At 40.8% G+C, this 21,177-nt stretch overlaps 1 protein-coding gene across 1 annotated transcript in view; it reads left to right on the forward strand.

The window, feature by feature from the left end:
* LOC123864104 (neuroligin-4, Y-linked-like) overlaps window positions 1-21,177 on the forward strand; it is a 114,489-nt gene that overhangs the window by 83,169 nt on the left and 10,143 nt on the right. The window contains exons 4-9 of the mRNA XM_045904311.1: window positions 8,255-8,407; window positions 11,151-11,351; window positions 11,999-12,497; window positions 12,878-12,968; window positions 15,926-16,099; window positions 18,193-18,344. Coding sequence (XP_045760267.1) covers window positions 8,255-8,407; window positions 11,151-11,351; window positions 11,999-12,497; window positions 12,878-12,968; window positions 15,926-16,099; window positions 18,193-18,344 — 1,270 coding nt within the window. The remainder of the gene's footprint in view (window positions 1-8,254; window positions 8,408-11,150; window positions 11,352-11,998; window positions 12,498-12,877; window positions 12,969-15,925; window positions 16,100-18,192; window positions 18,345-21,177) is intronic.

The following is a 21,177-nucleotide window of genomic DNA, read 5'->3' on the forward strand; positions in this document are numbered from 1 at the left end:
TGAGGCGGCGGCGGCGGCGCGCGCCGGTGCGGTGCGCGCGACGGTACCCGCCCTGCGGTTCCGCAGCTCCTTGCGGAACACGGGGCAGTTGGCGTTGTTCGCCGTGTGCGCGTCGCCACAGTTGGCGCACGTCGGTGGCTCCTCCTTGGGGCGCGGACAGTCCCTGGCTGCGTGGTTCCCCGCACAGGCCACGCAGACTATGGGTCGGTGACAATTCACCGAGCTGTGCCGCCACTGCTGGCACCTGTGGCATTGGGCGGGCCCCTTTCTGCCACGCCAGGCCTCAATGGTGATGCCGGGCATACAGAGGAGCTCATGCACCTCGTATATGCCCGGTGTGATGTCAGGAGTTCGCTGCAGCTGCGCGAACATGAGGCATCCAGGCCTGCCTGGACGCGCGGGGATCGTCCTCACGTGCTCGGGGACGTATCCGAGTTCGCGCAGCTCTGCCTCGACGAGTTCCGGCTCGGTGTTCGCCGGAAGGCCGCGGATCGCCACCTTGAGGCTCCTCTCAGCCGGCAGCGAATAGCAGAACCAGGAGATTCCGCTGGCGCTCTCCAGCTGCGTAAGGTAGCGCTGGATGGCGCGGAACTCCTGGTCCGACTTTGGTATGAAGCGGACGCCCTTGCAAAATGGGCGTCCGTTGGGAGCATGGCCGAGGAGCCTCTTCAGCTCGCGGAAGTGAGTGGGCCAGTCCGGCAGCACCTCCACGATCAGCGGAGGGTAGCGGGCGGCCTTCGGCTTCGGCGTCTTGCTGGGGTCGACGGTGGCGGCGGCGGCGGCGGGCGCGGGCGCAGGAGCGCGCACTGGAGCGGTGCCCGACGGGGTCGTCTTGGGCCTCTTTGCAGCGGCCGCAGCAGCTGCGTAGGAGGGGCCGGGCTCACTCGCCGGCGCGGTCTCCATGGGTTCCGGAGACAGGGCCGGCATATTTGGCGGAGTGAAGGCCGGTGTTTTCTCTCCTCTCCTTTGCGGCGGAGAGGGAAAACGGCCCACAGCAATGTTGTCCTGTGGGGCCGGGAAGCGCGGCGCGTGCGGCGACGGAGAGAGAGTCGCCGGCGCGGCGGGTTGGAGAGATGCACGCGGCGCGGCGGTCGGTGTGGCCGCGGACGCGGGCGCGGGTACGGCGCGCGGGGCGGCGCTCACGTCAGCGCGAGACGCGGCCGCTCTCGGGTCGGCGCGGGACGGCACGGCGACAGGCGGCGCGGCCGCGCGCGGGTCGTGGCGAGGCGCCACAGCGCGAAAATCGGTGCGGGGCGCGGGGGCGCGCGGGTCGGCGGCGCGTGGGTCGGCTGGGCTAGCCGGCCAGGTGATGGCCGGCAGCGATGAGGCCGGGGAGGATGGAGCCGGCGAAAGTGCGAGTGGGCTCGCGGCGAAGGATTCTTCGCCGGCGCCGACTGCCGGACTGTTCATGGCTGCTGCAGCGCGGGCGGCGAGGGTTGCCTGGCCCGACGCAATGATGGCCTCCAGGGTGTCCGACGATCGGACGAACACCCTGCGGCGGATGGGGCGCGGGCGCGTCGCGCGGCGCTGCGGAAGCGGCGGTGGCGGCATAATGCACTTACCGCGCGTTACCACCGGCTTCTGGACGCATGCGCACTGCGCGAGTCGCGGGCGCGGAGAATAACGGCGGAATTTCGGATTTTGCATATTTATATGACCCTGCCCCGCACCACCGAGGCTATAAATATCACCCGTGCCAGGTCCCCGCATTCATTTCGCGAGACGCGGTTGCAGCGAAAGTATGCATGTTACAAGTACAATTTGGTATGCTAGACGTCTAGATTTATCTAGACTACCTATAATAAATGTTCTACATAGGTTACTTTACTAAATAATTACATAAATTAATTCTAGTGTTTGAATCTAGATTTCCTAGGTCTTTACTTCTTATATTTGCAGTCTTTGGTTTTAAAAGGCTAGATCTTGATCAAATGAATCGTTTACAACATATTATTTTCCTGTTTTCTATTTAATCTATGGGTAATGGATTAAAGAAATTATACAACCTTAAGTCCTAGGTTTTAGCCTTTTGCCTAAAACCTAGGTGTACTGTTTTTCCCCAGATTAGGGATCGCGCTAATCTTTATTCGTATAAACAAAAAACATTTACAATTATTCGATACTTTCTAAGTTATTTACATTTTTCCTTAATAACTATATCGAGTTATATTTCCGCAAATACTAGACCTAGATTCTATTTATTATTGGTTTTACATAGTTTTCTTAGTTATCTACCTATACTTATACTTTAAATTAATGTATTTTTTATTAATTTGCCAAATTCTTATAAGATAAAAACATAAGTTAAAACTAATTTTCACCCTAGAATGCTCGCTCCTGATTGGTCGAGAGCGCTTTTCTGCTCGCTCATGTAGTTACTTCGCCAGCCTTGCAGCGGAACGCGGCTCCGTCGTGCACATAATTTTCAATCTTAGAATGCTCGCTCCTGATTGGTCGAGAGCGCCTTTCTGCTCGCTCCTGTAGCTATTTCACCGGTCTTGCATCGGAGCGCGGTTCGTCGTGCACATTTCTCCCGCCGGTCGCAGCATGCGGCTCTAATACTGGTAGCACGACGATCCTCTTGCTTGGTCTTTTCAGCACGTGCCCGTTGCTCGTCGTCACGTCCACGACGCGTACTTCGTTGTCCGGCCCTGGATATACTCGAGTTACTCGTCCTCGTGGCCATACGTTCCTGGGTAGGTTTGGATCGCAGATGATGACTAGATCGCCGACTTTGGGGTGAGAGCCGGTATGGTAGGGCTCCCGCCGCTGTTGTAGCTGGGGAAGGTACTCCTTCACCCAACGTCTCCAAAACTCGTCCGCCAGATGCTGTGCGCGCTGGTGGTAGGTCCCCCGTCGACGGTGTCATCGGCTTCGTTTTTCTTAATTTGCATATCGGACAGCTCCTTATAACACTTTTCACCGTAGGTCGTATTCGCGTGATCCAGTATCGTTGTCGTAACTCGTTCACAGTCAACTCAACGCCGCCGTGATGCATTTTTTCGTGTACATATTGTATATACATTTTTGTATATTTATGTTTTCCATCTAGCAGAGCAGGGTTGACCGTTTCCATGGTGATTTCCGTAGTCGCTTTGATTCTTCCCCGTAGACGAATTAGCCCATCATTTTCCAGGTAAACACTCAGACTTGCGAGCTTGTCACGTGGGCCGGGGGCGTTTCCCCGTATGATGCGTTCTCTTTCACTCGCGTATGATTGTGCTTGCACTTCTCGCACCCATAGTTTTTCCGCTTTTAGAACGTAATCTGATTCCAAATGCACGAATTTTCTTTTTTCTCTTCTTTTCACACTCGTACTTGAGTCCTTTTCGATTTTTCGGCCCCTTGTCCAGTTAGGATCTTCTATGGGATTCGGTTTCGTACGTTTTCTTTTCGTTGCGTCGTATTTTTCCTTGAGAACCGGATCGCGGTCTAACTTTTTTTCTAAAGTCTTCAATCGCTTGAAGGCGTCATCGTAGTTGTTAGGTACAACGAAGTCATCTTGTTTCCATAGCAACGAAGTTTCGAAGCGGCCATCGGGCAATCTTCTACTATTTTCCTTTTGAATTTTCATCGCGCGTTCTTCTGGATCACTCTTCTGTCTTCTGGGACTGATACCGAGAGCTTCCATGTCGAAGAACTCCTTCCTCATATTTTCCATTTTGTTATCTTGTTCCTTGAGTATAATGTGACCACAGAAGGCGACATTCTCGTGATATGACGTGCGACATCCGTGTAGAACCCATCCTAGTCGTGTATTTGAAGCCACCGGTTGATCTCGACGACCGGTACGGATCTCCAATGCCGACAATAACTCCCAGTTATCTTGACCGATAAGTATCTTCGGGCTCGCGTTCTTGTATATCAATTTATCTTCAATTTCCTGTAGGTGTGCGCAGTCCCTTAGTTCTCTTTGTTCGATATTCTGTTTCGTAAACATAAGGCGTTGTACTGTGCGTGCGTTTCGTAATGTGAACTCTTCTTCATTGAACCGTCCTCGTATCTTGATGTCGACGCGTCGGCTGTTTTCGTGCCTCACTGTTTCATTAAGGCCTTGCACCCACATAGGATCCCGCGGCCCATCGAGCTCCAATATTTCCGCCAGGTTTTCGTCGATCAACGTGATAGTGCTGCCGTCGTCCATAAGGGCGTAGGTATCGACGCGGGCACCGGTGGGTCCCGTCAGCGTGACCGGTGCAATCTTCAAGTATGCTTGTCGGCTTCTATTGCTGGCGTTTTCCACGATTTCCACCGTAGACGTGACTTCAGCGACGACCGGCGATGACGGCGACGGTGAAGCCTCTCTTTTCTTGTGATGGAGAAGCCGGTGATGCGCCATACTGCAGCCGTCGTGCCCACACTTCTTGGCCCTGCACGTAGACCGACGATGCGGACTTCTTAAACATAGGAAACAGATACGATGCTTCTTTACAATTTCCCAGCGTTCGTTCGTGTTGACGTCACGGAAGCGTTTGCACTCGGGTAACTGGTGGTCTAATTTGCAAACAGGACATTGTTCGTTCTTGGTATTCTGCTTTTTCGTGGAGTAGGTATGCTCGATCCTCTTCTTCGTATACCTCTCATTATACCCTGAGATGTCTTCAGGTTGCGCGTACGCTCCGCACTTGTCCGCCTCTTCATTTAAAAATGTCGCGAGTTTCTTCAAATCAGGAATGTCCTCCTTTTCCTTCGCAGCATAGTCATACCACGCTTTTCGTAAAATTGGCGTTAATTTTTCTATCGTGGCCTTCACTAACTCTGGATTGTACATATATTGAATTTTCTTCAAGGCTTCCAATGTAGCTATTATATTCGATACTTTGTTTGCAAATATACATAGGTCACGTGGGCTATCACTTAATTTTCCAAGCGATTTTATTTTCTGTATTTCGCTTATTGCCAATGCATCAGGTCTCCCAAATCTTCTTTCCAGAGCTTCCATGATATTCTTGGGATCTGGTGAGCTGATGAGTAGACTGCTGATAGCTTCATGCGCCGCCCCCTTGACGCTGCGGCGCAGTCTTGATACATTTTCCGTTTTTGAAAATAACCCCTTGGTTTCTTCGTAAGCAGCGCGAAACGTTAGCCAACTACCGGATTGCCCATTGAACACCGGCAGCTCCTGGAGGTACTTCGGTGCGTCTCTCGTCGTCCGTACTGCTTGACTGAGAGCTGTTGCCAGTGAGGTAACATCCACGTTGAGTGGCTGACGCGCAGGCCGGTTTTCTTCTTCCCGGTGTTCGCATTTCCCGTCGTCGTGTCGACTGCGAGCGCCCTGTCCTCGTCCTTCATTGTTCACCTTTTCTGATTTTCCCTCCAGCCATTCTTGAACGTGGCTAGAACGTTCCTCTTTTCCTTCATCTTCATTTTCCGATGCTGACGCCAGGTCCTCTTCGTCCGTAGCGGCAGCGTGATGCTTTTCCAATTGTGCTTGAGCGAGAGCGATAGATGCTCGGATCTCTTCTAACTTCAGGGCGGCCAGTTTTTCCTTCAATTCAGCTTCTTTCAGCTTTCTTGACCCGGAGCGATGTGACTTCGTCGGCTTGGCGCGCCCGGAGTCTCTCGTTGGTTTTGCCGTGACGTTAGAAGATGTCGTGTTTTCCGTGGAATTTTCCGTGGACGTGGTTGATCCACTTGTGGTGGAACGATCTGTACCCTCGGAGGTTGTGGTGCGTTCTGCACTCTCCGATGTGGCCGCTGACGTGTCGCGGCTTGATGCAGCAGTAGGTCTTGAGACGGAGTCCCTCACACCGCTGGTGGCAGTAGGTCTTGAAGTGGTACTTCTCACACCGCCGGGATGATTCTCACTGACTGGAACAATATTTTCCGACGCGTTGGCTTGAGACCGCGTTGTAGGCATTTTCTTGATTTTCGATGACCCGCACTTGGTTCTGTAGAATTTTCCTTAATCCGGTTCGAAGGACCAAAAAATGTGGGGGGTAGCTTTCCCCGGGTATCGAACCTCGCCCCCAACCCCGAGGTGCAATAAAAATGCGCTATGTCGTTCTGCAGTCTCCAGCCAGGCGTAGTGAGGCAGCGATTTTCCCAGTTTTCCGATTTTCTTGTCGCTGACTCTTGTTCGGTGATCAGTGGAATGTCCAGTCGAGACACCCCCGCGTTTATATATATTTTTGCCCAATTATCTAGAATATTCGCTGCCTCACCCCCTCTGTGGTTAAGCCTTTATTTTTCCCATTTTCTATTTACATATTATGTTGATTCCTTAACTAATACTTAGTCTAGTTTATTTACAATACCTAGAATCATGCATGCTTACTCTGCGACATCTATTTTCCGAATAACGGCGGAATTTCGGATTTTGCATATTTATATGACCCTGCCCCGCACCACCGAGGCTATAAATATCACCCGTGCCAGGTCCCCGCATTCATTTCGCGAGACGCGGTTGCAGCGAAAGTATGCATGTTACAAGTACAATTTGGTATGCTAGACGTCTAGATTTATCTAGACTACCTATAATAAATGTTCTACATAGGTTACTTTACTAAATAATTACATAAATTAATTCTAGTGTTTGAATCTAGATTTCCTAGGTCTTTACTTCTTATATTTGCAGTCTTTGGTTTTAAAAGGCTAGATCTTGATCAAATGAATCGTTTACAACATATTATTTTCCTGTTTTCTATTTAATCTATGGGTAATGGATTAAAGAAATTATACAACCTTAAGTCCTAGGTTTTAGCCTTTTGCCTAAAACCTAGGTGTACTGTTTTTCCCCAGATTAGGGATCGCGCTAATCTTTATTCGTATAAACAAAAAACATTTACAATTATTCGATACTTTCTAAGTTATTTACATTTTTCCTTAATAACTATATCGAGTTATATTTCCGCAAATACTAGACCTAGATTCTATTTATTATTGGTTTTACATAGTTTTCTTAGTTATCTACCTATACTTATACTTTAAATTAATGTATTTTTTATTAATTTGCCAAATTCTTATAAGATAAAAACATAAGTTAAAACTAATTTTCACCCTAGAATGCTCGCTCCTGATTGGTCGAGAGCGCTTTTCTGCTCGCTCATGTAGTTACTTCGCCAGCCTTGCAGCGGAACGCGGCTCCGTCGTGCACATAATTTTCAATCTTAGAATGCTCGCTCCTGATTGGTCGAGAGCGCCTTTCTGCTCGCTCCTGTAGCTATTTCACCGGTCTTGCATCGGAGCGCGGTTCGTCGTGCACAACTTGGAAAAAATATTTCATGGTTAGGCAATTTTAACAGTCTGCTTAAAAATTCACCAAAGCAAGAAAAAAAGAAAAATTTCATATACTTAAAGATAAAACACAAATGATATAAAACCGGGAGCCGCAGCAGAAATGGCTGAAAACGGCAAGCGGCGCAAGTATGCCTCTCTTATTGAGAGTTACATTTTTGTTCCGTTTGCCGTGGAGACCCTGGGGCCATGGAGTCTTAGTGCAAAGAAATTTTTACGAGACATTTCACCGCGTTTAATAGCCTCATCGGGTGACAGAAGGGCTGGCTCATTTTTTGCGCAACGGATCAGCCTGGCTGTCCAACGCGGAAATGCAGCCAGTATTCTTGGCACCATTCCACGCGGGCATGATTTGTATAGTAATTAGATAAGGCTAGCTTTAAGTTTTATTGTAATATTTTCAATAAAAAAAATGATATAAATTGGTGTAGGTGCAAATGATAACATTTTTATTTGAATTAATGATGCTATGACGCTAATATTATAAAGGCGAAAGTTTGTATGTGTGTGTGTGTGTGTGTGAGTGTGTGTATGTTTGTTACTCCTTCACGCAAAAACTACTGGAGGGATTTGGCTGAAATTTGGAATGGAGATAGATAATATCCAGGATTAGCAAATAGGCTACTTTTTATCCCGGAAAATCAAAAAGTTCCCACGGGATTTCAAAAAACCTAAATCCACGCGGACGAAGTCGCGGGCATCATCTAGTTAGAAATAAATTTGTTTAAACAAGTAAAGAATAATATTACAAACGCTTTGTTATTCGTAGGCTATTATGTGAATAAGTTAATGATAAAATAAAAACCTGTTTAAGAAAATGCATAGAACTAACATCAGATGTCAATTAAGGCATTCCGAACCAGTGGTAGATGCTCTTGACGATTCAAAAGTACTTGTAAAAGTCTAATTGAATAAAAATATTTTGAATTTGAATACAAAAGTACTTAAAGTAACAAAAAAATAATCATAGAGTCAAAGACATATTATTTGCAGTACTAATGTTAGATATTTCTTGCAGTTGGGCCGACACTACTAGCAAAGTATCCAGTGGTGGTTTTCATCCACGGAGAGTCATTCGAGTGGAACTCCGGGAATGTGTATGACGGCGCTGTTCTAGCGAGCTATGCGGGCCTTGTGGTCATCACTATCAACTACCGGCTTGGAATATTGGGTAAGAATTACCCTTACCTGTAACCTTACCTCACCTTGAAGTTTATTTAGACGACTAGTTACTAGCAGTACTACTACCACTACTACTAGTACACACTAGTACTACTAGTAGGAGTTTTGTACAGGGATCCATTTTGTTATAATTTCATATATTTATAATTTTATCTTGGTGTACAATAAAGAATATTTTACTTTTACTTTACTTTTACTAGCAGTACTAGTTACTAAAAGTATGCAGTGTTAGTTTTCATCCATACATTGAAGTAAACCCTTGGAATATTCAGTGAGTAACTAATAGCTCGTTCACACAGGCTGCGTAAGCGTCGTGTAAGCGTAGACGTAGCGCGTACCATTGCGCTGTAATATATGGAATTGCATGAAAAATGGCATACCGCTTGCGTAAAGCGTGGATATACGCGTAGCCCGCTGTGATAGGGGTTTACGCGCGTCACTACGCACGCATACGTTCACGCTTTACGTAAGCGTCATGTTTCATACAATTCCATATATTACAACGCAATGGTACGCGCTACGTTTAGCTTACGCAACGCTTACGCAGCCTGTGTGAACGAGCTATTAGCCCTTCTCACCCCACCACCCTCTTTATGTCCAAGTTAATTTTGCAGCTATATGGAGCTTGTGTTAATCAATAAACTATCGCTTACATTGTTGAAGTTTATTTAGATTTCATGTCATGGCTATCAACTCTGTCGAAGTCTAAGCGGTATTGGACATTCTTGGATTTGCGGGACTTTTGGTCTCTTCACAACAACTTCTAATATTGGACATAAGTACTTGCTCCTAGAAGTTTATAGGCTTCATGCATTCTTAATGAACTTTGTAGCTGTTCAAGCGGTGTTGGTATACTTAGCTTGACTTAAACTTCGGTATACATAATTTATTGAATTCGTTGAACATAAGTTGCTTTGCTGACTTTATTAGGATTGGTTTGTCTTGGTTTGAAGAGGAAAAAGAAAAACTTGATAAAGACAAATGTTATTTATTAGGGGAAAACTGTATTTTTAACCCCCGACCCAAAAGGAGGGGTGTTATAAGTTTGACGTGTGTATATGTGTATCTGTCTGTAGCGTCGTAGCTCCTAAACTAATGAACCGATCTTAATTTAGTTTCTTTGTTTGAAAGGTGGCTTGATCGAGAGTGTTCTTAGCTATAACCCAAGAAAATCAGTTCAGCCGTTTGAAAGTTATCAGCTCTTTTCTAGTTACTGTAACCTTCACTTGTCGGGGGTGTTATAAATTTTTAATTTACACTTGTCATCATTGCTAGCATTCTGGTCAAACCCTGTACATTTAGGTATACAATATCTTACACAAACGTATAACTCGTCTCCATTTCATCGTGATAAAAATGTAGGTAATATTTTAAAGAAACATCAACTGCAACATGAATAAAGTTAAGCATAATTAAATGAATATCACTCGGATATCATAGCAGTCCTCATGAGCATAAAGTATACTGTTAATTCCCACAGATACCAGATATAATTCGCCATTAACATTCAACATTTTATCTCGCTACCTGACTGTACCAATTCACATTTTATGCACTAAGAGCCAGTTAGGGCCAGAACTTCGTTATTTTATAAAAGTTTCTATGTGCATTGCGTCCAACACAGGTAGGAACGATCAGCGACTAAGAAGTTAAGATCATCGTGGCTTTGGCAAATAATAGGTAACAAACGTGTATACAATCTTTTGCCAAAGTGTATTTTTTTCTTCGGAATATTATCCTCTAGTAGGTTGGTACGATACTAGTGTGTGGCAATGCATGATGTGATTTCTAATACTATTCCGCAGAAAATATTTAAAAAAATTGGTTGTCTGTAAAGTCGGTTTACTGACGATAGTTGAACGTGACAACAAAGGCCGATTGTGCTTCTTTGTTGCTCGTTCCGCGCTCTCGCTTGCACTTCAAGCCTTACATGGAACGCCTCAGAACGAGGTAACGCCACATGAGTCATGTTTTTTCGTGCGTGCAGCCAGCTCTATCGAATTATAAGACGTTGTCACGTCAAAAATACTTATACTTTGACGAAAAATTTTATACACCTTTGTTACCTGTTATCTGCCAAAGCCACGATGATCCAAACTTCTTAGTCGCTGATCGTTCCTACCTGTGTTCGATGCAATGCGCATAGAAACTTTTATAAAATAACTTAGTTCTGGCCCTCACAGGCTCTTTCTATATTATAATAACCAGGTCATTCAACACCCACGGGATATGACACCTTAAATGCACACGTACTCCGAAATGCCGCGAATATGAGTTCATTAAAATTTCAAACTCAACCGAGCGACAGTGAAAAAAGAGATCTTCATACTAAGAATAAAGTAGAAAATCCCGTAAACGCGAATAAATTTAAGGTCCCATTGAAAAGTGCTACAAGAAATGTTTAATTAAGCAAAGTGAAACGTGACGAAGCTATCGCACAAGCGCTGTGCATAATTAGATGGAAGCTCAAGAAAAATAAAACTAAATGCTCATTTCATTTTTCATCAGCGGCAAACTTTACTCCGGTTTTTTACTATTTTTAGGGTTTCTCAAAAGTTAAGAAGGAACCTTTACAGGATCACGTCACTGTCCGTCTGTCGTGTCTGTCAAGAAAACCTATAGGGTACCTCCCAGAATTTGATGATGATAATTTTATTGGGTGAAGATATACCAATTCCAAATAAAATACTTTAAATGTGGAAATTCCATAAAAATGGCAGTTCAATTTCCAGGGTTCCTAAATGCAAATCCGATACCGCATCTGAAGGCACGAGTGGCGAACTACGGTTTAATGGACCAAATTGCGGCCTTGCACTGGGTCCAGCAGAATATAGCTCTATTCGGAGGTGACCCAGGCAACGTCACTATGCTAGGTCATGGATCAGGCGCTGCATGTATTAACTTCCTTATGATCTCACCTACTGTTGTGACTGGTAAGTACAAAGGTTCTTATGTCTCCATAACCTCTAAAATAACCCTTTTTAAATTTTTCAAACACGGCTAGATATTGGCGTCTTTCTCTAAACTAAACTTAGAGTGCATCTTTTTCTTTTTAATACTGATAAATAAGGACAAAATATGAATTTTACATTAAAGATTCTAAATTTTATTATGTGCTACCTATGTATTCTGAGTTTTTAATGCTATTCTAAGACAGGCACCTAAAGTCTAGAAGTTTGACAATTTTAAATTAAATTATGTTTGTCTGTCCTTTTCTTATTCATTGGTAAGAAAAAGATGCAAACGCTCTAAAAGTTGCGATCAAAATCAGTAACAGACATTTTCAACTAACTTCCCCTACGAACCACTGACATAACAGAGATGTCAGTAAAATTATCACAGGTTACCCAAAACCTTCTTAATCTTTGAATTTCAACTCTCAGACATGCAGGTTTCCTTGCGATGTTTTCCTTAATTTTTAAAGCAAGTGATATTCAATTGCTTAAAACAAACATAATTCTGAAAAATCAAAGATGTGTGCCCAAGGACGAACCCTGGACCCCCACAGAAGGTCAAAGTCTTTAACTACTGTATTTTTCTTACTCAGCTCTTAGTATGTGACTCAATGATTACTTTTTAGGTCTTTTCCATCGAGCAATCCTTCTATCAGGCTCAGCGCTTAGTTCATGGGCACTCGTAGAAGATCCCGTCAGCTTTTCCGTCCAACTCGCAAAACAGTCAAACTGTACGCTCCCCGAAGACATCGTCAAAGACCATGAACTAATAGTGGACTGCCTTAGAGAAGTACCCCTTCAAGAACTGATGTCCGCGGAAATTAGCACGCCGAGCTACCTCACAGCATTCGGACCATCTGTCGATGGTGTTGTAGTGAAGACTGATTATGCGAAGGAGCTACTCACATTCTTTATACCGAACGACCTCCAAGGATTCACCAGCGTATCCGGTGTCAACAACATCAAGGCGGACAAAAGGAGCGGAGATAGAATTTTCGGGATAAGAGGCGGACAGAATAAATATGATCTGCTATTCGGGGTGGTAACGAGCGAAGCTCTCTGGAAATTTTCGGCTCAGGATATACAAAACGGTTTCGAGGGCGAAAGGCGGGACAGAATAATAAGGTGAGAATGTTTATATACTATAGCAAATTGGTGTTTACTCGATTCAGAGGATTTCACGGCAATCGATTGATTTCAATTTATTAAAGCAACGAAAGGTTAGGTGCAAAGGGTTGATCATTTGCCTGTTTTAATCAAATTTTAGCTGTAACATCAAAAAGTGTTGCCGTTTGAACTTGCTTTTTTACCCTTTATCAATTTATCGTTATCAGTAAAAAAGGAATTCTGATTCTTCGTCTGATTCATTACGTCACGACCTTAGTCCTAGAAAGCTGAAGATAAGGAATACGGGTGTTTTTTTTTTAATTCCACTGGAATAAAAAGAAGGATATATTTTATGCAAAGTGGGCGATCGCTAGTCTAAACTATTTTTTTGTTTACAGGACTTACGTTAGGAACGCCTACACATATCATTTGAGCGAAATATTTTTTACCATAGTCAACGAATATACTGACTGGGAGAGGACTGTGCAGGTAAGGATTCACTCTCGAAGATATTTTTTCATTACCCAGAATAATAAATCTTGAAGCCAAGATTGGCAATCCCTTTCATGTCGTATTATCATATTGATCAGAATATTTCTATCGGCTTCACATTACTTACATACGTGATTGGAAAAGTAAACCGAAGTCAGGCCCCTTTTAAATTGGCAGTAATAGGCTTTGGAAGTAAATTGTACGAAACCAATAGTTTTGGTAAGACAGCTGCGTGGAATATATTCGTACTTGAAAAAGTAAAGTTAAAGAAATATTTTCTTTTTTTTTATAGTTTCTTTTGTAACTTTGTATAATTTTTCCCTGAGTTTTGAGGGAAAACGATAATATAAACTTAAATATATAATGATACAAGTTTTATAAAATTACTTTAAGGAAATGTTAAAATCTCAGAAAAGTAAAAATTATTGGGTCAAACAGTTGACCTTTTTTAAAAAAAAGTATTTTATCAAATGGTAGGTAGGTACTTACTGAAAAGGTCAAACAATAACTAATAATATTATTTCGTTAGAATTTCTATAGTATCATCGAATGCCAATCATAATAATTGGAGTAGTGGTGCTAGTGGATATATTCATTGCACTATTTCTGAATTCATAATATTAAATTAATCATGAAGTTCATTGTAATACAAATACAGCGCAGAATTGATAAAATTTCCATGTGTATTTGAGTTTATATTGGATGCAGATGAAACTAGGAAACAAAGGTCATTTGGCAACTGTTCTAGATTGGGAACTAAAAGCAAGAGCTCTCATATGGGTTGCGTGTCGACCGTAATACCTAACGATTCTTTTGCATTGTTGAAAATTTGGGACTGTACGTGCATCAGTTCAATTGTTATCTCTTAACTGCTGATGTGATTTAGATAAACTAAACTTTGAGCGATTAGCACTTTGTGTTTTTAACTAAAATGACGTAATAACAACTTAACAGACATTACATTTCATTCCATTCCATCAGCCTGTGTACGTCCACTGCTGGACATAGGCCTTCCCAAGAGCGCGCCACCAAACACGGTCCTCCACCTTCCTCATCCACCCATTCCGTGCCACCTTCTTTAAGGTTAACAGACATAAACCAAACAAATATCCGTTATTTTGGATGTCAATTAACAACTATTATAATTATGTATCAATTATAATTATGATAAGTAGGGAGAAACTAGAAGAAATGTGTCTAGTTTGGTATCAAAAACTGCTCGCAAGAAACAAAAACATTGTATATTTCAAAAATAATTAAATAAAGAGACAAAAAGCAATCGACTATAAAACTAAACTACCAAATAAAACTATCTTTTTATTTATTTTTATAACCTCAAAGAAAATTCATACCTACTTAATAAGGATAAGCGGAACTAGAATAATTTTAAAATTGTAGCAGTCGGTGAAAGTCTCAAAACTGAGCCTAGGATTTCGTGAAATACAATCTAAATTTGTAGATGTATGGATGAAAATGCCGAACAAAGGTCATTCATGGCACCAATCTAAATTTCAAGCCAGAGAGACGAACCGTCAATGTAGGTCGGACTACAACGAAAACACAGAATACTTTTTACACAACTGCAAAAAAAGAGTTTAACGTTTTCAGAGTTCATGTATGCATTCGGGTTTCTTTAGTCTGCTATAACTTTAGATGGATGAACAGATTTGGATTTACGGGTTATCGATAGAATAATCCTACTAACATCATCCCGAGTGAAAATGTATAATTTTTTTGAGAAAAAAATCAATATACTAGCAGCTGTGTGGCATCATTTATGAATGTGGTTTTTTTTACCTTTTTGTTCGTTTTTTGCATTATTTTTAACCCCCGACCCAAAAAGAGGGGTGTTATAAGTTTGACGTGTGTATCTGTGTATCTGTGTGTCTGTGTATCTGTGTATCTGTGTATCTGTGTATCTGTGTATCTGTGTATCTGTGTATCTGTGTATCTGTCTGTGGCATCGTAGCGCCTAAACGAATGAACTGATTTTAATTTAGTTTTTTTTGTTTGAAAGGTGGCTTGATCGAGAGTGTTCTTAGCTATAATCCAAAAAAATTGGTTCAGCCGTTTAAGAGTTATCAGCTCTTTTCTAGTTTTCTTGTAGAAAAGAAGGTTAGATAACCGTTAGGTTCTTAATATTATGTCAATTGACAAATGTCAAGCTGTCAAGATGGACGTTGCCTAAATACATAATTATTTATTTGAAAATGATGTTTTGGAAAACTCAAATACTTTGGATCGTCGGGGGTGTTATAAATTTTTAATTTACACTTGTTGATTTAATGATGGCTTGTTATTTGCATTCGTGTACTCAATTTAAAGTCTGGAATAGAAATTGAAATTTATCTGCGAATTTATCTCGTCCCTCGCAAAGCCTTGCTTATTGTACTCCTTAATCTCTTTAGGCTTTTTCGCTTAAGACTGCTCATTTGGATGTTTTAATATAAAGAATTTTTTGTTGTGAAAGCTTAGATGTTTGAAAACTTGTGTTAAATTAAAGAAAGTGATGAAATGATGAAGCCAAATGGGGTTGATCCAAAGTTTCTCGTTTTCTGACCACCCGTAGTTTTCGTACCTTATGGCGAAACTTAGTGTATCAAAAATCTAAAGTAACATTGAAGATTCACGAATAAAAACTTTAATTTTAAGCTTGTTTGGTGCTTTAAAGGCATTGGTAATGATTCTGAGTACAACTTAGCTAATATCATAAAAAACTAGAACTCTAAATCGCTTGGCGGCACGGCTTTGCCGGTAGAATGGTAACTAGCCACGGCCGAAGCCTCCCACCAGACCAGACCAGATTTTTTTTACCTAAAATTCCAAACCCCTGCCGGGAATCGAACCCGGGACCTCCCACTAACTTCATCAAGCTAATATTGATATGGATAAAAAGATTTAAGTATTGACGTAAAAGTTTGGAATTATTTTCTTAGAAAGATTTTTCTCAACAGCATCCAATCAATACCAGAGACGCGGCAGTGTTAGCACTGTCGGATGCCCAGTACGTCGCGCCGCTGGTCCAGACAGGCGATTTCCTCAGCGTCAGCAAGAGCGCTATTGGATCCGGACCGAATACATTCTTCTACGTGTTCGATTACCAGACTAAAGATGGAGATTATCCTCAGGTAAGTTTTTTTAACCCTTCATCTTAACAGCGCTGTGGACTCATTGTGTATCCACAACATTTAGCTAAGTTCGGTTTTCGTTGGCATGACACAGACAGCCTGTTTAAGTAAAGTTAGATTTTAGGCGTTATATTTAACCCCCGACCCAAAAAGAGGGGTGTTATAAGTTTGACGTGTGTATCTGTGTGTCTGTGTATCTGTGTATCTGTGTAACTGTCTGTGGCATCGTAGCTCCTAAACTAATGAACCGATCTTAATTTAGTTTTTTTTTGTTTGAAAGGTAGCTTGATCGAGAGTGTTCTTAGCCATATTTCAAGAAAATCTGAACCGATATTCTTGGAGTTTGAAAGTTATCAGCTCTTTTCTAGTTACTGTAACCTCCACTTGTTGGGGGTGTTATAAATTTTTAATTTACACTTGTTGTAAATGTTTATTGTGTTTAATATGGGTTGGATCAGCAAATAAATCTTATTCTAGTCTATGCTATCATCAGTGGTGGTGTATTTATAGCCAGATTGAGCAGCAGTTAGGTAGGAACCAATTTTCTAGCAGGTCTTAATGGAAAATAAGCATTGACATATTACAAGTAAGGTGACCACTGCTTTAATGTCACTATGACCTGCACGCTACTGATCATCATCATCACCATGATCAACCCGTTCAAGATTGTGATTAACAGGGCTCTCTCCGTCACTCGCTTCATACAATCGTAGTTCCAATTTCATTTGAATATTAAGCAACCAAAGTCCATGAAATTTTGCAGACATATTCAGACTCTAATATCTGTGTCTGTGGTGTTTAAGATTTTTCTAAATATATGTAGTTTTAAAATTACAGGGGCTCAAAGATTTGTATGTAAATTTTTAAGACCGCGTAACTTTAAAACCAAATATTTTAACAGAAATCTGGAAAACCACAGACATAGATATTAGTTTCTAGAATATGTCTGCAAAATTTCATGGACTTTGGTTGCTTAATATTCAAATGAAATTGGAACTACGTTTGTATGAAGCGAGTGACGGAGAGACCCCTCTTAAGGTGCATTAATAGGTGGAATTGGTCCTACGGTACTAGAATTATAAAATGATTAAAACAAGAATCCTTAATTAATTTATGTATATTGTATATAAAAAAAAAGATATATGTATATGCGATCTAATGAACAACATAAATATCTTATAATAATAAATTCATCTAACCCTATCTCCATACAGTCGGGTAAAAAAATGTAACGCGGAGACTTTGAACAAATCGTTTACCCGTCCTATCTATAAATTGTCTCTTCTAGACAAGTTCTGAGCGACGTTTCTAATATTGCCCCGATTTCCAATATTAGATCATTATTGGTACTTTTTCCTCTTCAAAGCGAGCGCCGTTTTATGCTCATCGCAATTTTGTTTTTACTCTTCTTTTTTTCCACGCGTCCCGCCATTGCCAAAGTTTCATTTAGTAAATCTCAAACCGATTCACAATTGATTGATTTATGGTTATCCTTCTGGGATGAAAGCTTCGGCCTATTTCTCTACGGATATTCACAAATGCGTATTTTCATTGTTCATTCAAATATTTGGATTCTATAAATTTCGCTGTATTAGCTTAATGGAAATAGTTTGTTCAATTTTCGGGATCAGCATTCACTTCAAAAGTAGCAACCGATTCGAATTGTTTTATCCGATCTGCTATATAATATTTGATAGACTCAAAATAGCATTCAAAAATACTGAAAATTTTATTTTATAAAAAATACCGTTTCAATTTCTTTTTACAATAGTAATAAACGTAAAGTATTGGCTGTACGTTAACCACAGTGCTGAAAATATCACCCCTGTAATGCCCCTGTATTTTAATTGGATTGCTTTTTAAAAAGCCTCACTCCGCCTGATACTATAACAGTATATTTCAAATTAATTACAAATATAACAGATTGCTAAGTTATTGCAAGCTATAAACAGTTAAAAAACGATTAACTAAAAAACTTTATCGGACTTTTTCTCTTTGTATATCATAAAAGATTCCTTTTTTTTTTTTCATTTTGAGGTACGGAACCCTAAAATAAACATAGAACAAAATAGTAACCATTTTATTTGTTTCAGCGTATGGGTTCGGTACACGGGGAGGAGTTGCCGTATTTATTCGGCGCACCGCTCGTCGAGGGGCTTGGCCACTTCCCCAAAAACTACTCCAAGTCTGAAGTGGCCTTATCAGAAGCGTTCATCCTGTATATAGCCAATTTTGTAAGAACTGGGTGAGTATTAAAGGTTTTATTATTATACTTGTGGTTATTATATTAAACCACTAGATGATGCCCGTGACTTCGTCCGCGTGGATTTTGTTTTTTAAATACCTTTGATTTTCCGGGATAAAAAGTAGCCTAGGGTGTTTGTTTGTGAGTGTTTCTATTCCGCCATGAATAATTCTAAATATTTTTTTTAAAGTGTCACACAAACGGACGGACAAACGAAAATATGAGGATTCTGTTTTATTACAGAACCATAAAAACGATACATACCTAGGAATGAAATTACTGAGTGTATTAATAGACTTTTAGTTGGTATTTTTTCATTTTATTCTGTAGATATTATAATATTACATTACTGTAGGCGGAGAGAAGCGTTTTCTACTCGTATATTCTGTGATTTGTTGTGAGTTTTGTTATATATTACATATTTACAAAATAATATAGGTGTTTTTTATATTCGACTCAAAGACAGCAATTCTCCAATTTGAGCGTCTTTTTTCGTGCCAGCCCAGTCAGTGTCAATAAAGAAATTCCAGCAACAAAAGACGAGACAATCGAAGCGTTTTATCAAACTTCGTCCCAGCAATAATTCCCCGTTCCGCTGTGACCAAACGAGGCGAAACTGGAAGTTGATTGTTACCAGGTTAGCGTTCTCATTGTTTCGCCATTTTTTCACTTTACCTGAGCTGTAATACCTTTGGAATTAAATTTGCTACTACAAAAGAGTTATAAAGTATGATTTTCTTATTAAAAAATAGCTGTCTTGTCTATATTATACCTATATGAGAGGAAAAGATGACTGACTAAATTATCAACGTACAGCTCAAACTACTGTTCGGATTGGGCTGAATTTGGCACGCAGATAGCTATTAGATATGAGATAAACATCTGCTAGGATTATTGAAATTCAACCCCTAAGGGGTAAAATAGGGGTTTGAATGTTGTGATGTTTACGCGGACGATGTTAGGAGCAAAAGCTAGAAACGGGATGTTGATTGTTACCAAGTTAGCGTTCTCATTGTTCCGCCTTTTTTTCAGTTAGCGTTCTCATTGTTCCGCCATTTTTTCACTTTACCTGAGCTGTAATACCTTTGGAATTAAATTTGCTACTACAAAACAGTTATAAAGTAAAATTTTCTAATGAAAAAATCTTGCGCCAGTTTTGCTCGGGTAACCTTAAGCGGAATTTACATTACGAAATTAGTGGCACGAAATAGTTTCACGACATTAATTTCATTATAAATTGCACGTGTAAACGTCTAATTTCGTAATGCATACAATTGTGCATACATTACGAAATCAGACGTTTGTATCCATGCAAAAAACGACGTAAAAGGACAAGCAAACTGGGATGGATCAGCTAATCCCACAATATAACAAAACTATGAGTCAATAATATAATATTCTGGAAGCAATTTCATCATGAAAATTCCAATCTTTTATTGTTCATCACGAGGCTCCATTAAGGTGTGAATGACAAAAGACCGAATGAAGAAAGTGAAAGAACGGAAATAACAAACCGGTACCAATTAATTTTCCGTTTCAACTCGTTTGGTAACAAATGAATAGCTCGAAATAACTTCGATTCTTTCGCCATTTGTTATAGCAGCTCTTTTATTGAACGCGCGCAGGTGAAAATTAATGAACCGGTTAATTGGAAGCTTGTATTTTTTACTTTGAATATTAAAGTAAAATAGTTGTTCGAGGAATATTGTAATGCATTTTTTCATCCACCATTTTGATCTCATCGTTAGATCTCATCGTTGACTCATTTTTAAGGTTGCGTACCCAAAGGGTGCTAACTAAGGGGTCTCGCTATTACTAAGTCTCCGCTATCCATCCGTTCTTCCATTCGTCTGTCAGCGTGCTGTATCTCATGAACTGTAATAGGTAGAGATTTAAAATTTTCACAGAGCCGCTATAACAACGAAATATATCAAAAATTTCAAAATGGCCGCCTTGTAAATTAAATGTACATGATCTTCTACCTTCGATAGTACGAAATCTTTCATTTTTTTTTTTTAAATTGTAGAAGTAGTGATAACAAAAGAGACGAAATAACAAGCAAAAGATTATAAGAAGATATGTATTAGTAATGAGATCGAATGCAATTAATCCAGTTGATTGAACTTGAAAGGAATAGCATTACTATAATATAATTGGTTCTTTATGGTCCTTTAGCTATAATAATATTATCATATCGTTGAAGATAGGTTCGGAGAACGCTTTCATCCATACAATCCATTCAATTATCCTCCTAATGAATATCAAGTGGTCCGTATAGAGTGGCTATTAAATGAGATTAATTATACGCGTATAATATATCTAATTTTATATGATATTATGACTTCATAATATGATATAATATCACATGGGATCGGAACTCTTTTATTATTCGAGATAAAAAGTAACCTGTCACTCTCCCAGGTCTTTAATTATATCCATGCGAAAAATCATGCCGATCCTTTGCTCCGTTGTGGCGTGATTAAAGGACAAACCAATAAAGTAACAAACAAACACACTTTCGCATTTATAATACCATGAGTAGTGATACCAAAATATGTCTATCTGTCTGTCTCATCCAAAGTTAAAAGAACATAAAACCACGTGGATGTAGTCGCGGACACCACCTACAATTACACAGGGATAGCTTTAATCCTGGAGGCGGATATAGGTTACTTCTTATCCTGGAAGATCTTAGAGTTTCCACCGGAAAAACCTAAATCAGCTATTAAAAATATTAAGTATCACACTAATATTATAAAGGAGAAAGTTTGTATGTGTGTGTGTGTGTGTGTGTGTGTGTGTGTGTGTGTGTGTGTGTGTGTGTGTGTGTGTG

This window comes from Maniola jurtina, chromosome 4 (assembly GCF_905333055.1).
Source record: "Maniola jurtina chromosome 4, ilManJurt1.1, whole genome shotgun sequence".
Taxonomy (NCBI): domain Eukaryota; kingdom Metazoa; phylum Arthropoda; class Insecta; order Lepidoptera; family Nymphalidae; genus Maniola; species Maniola jurtina.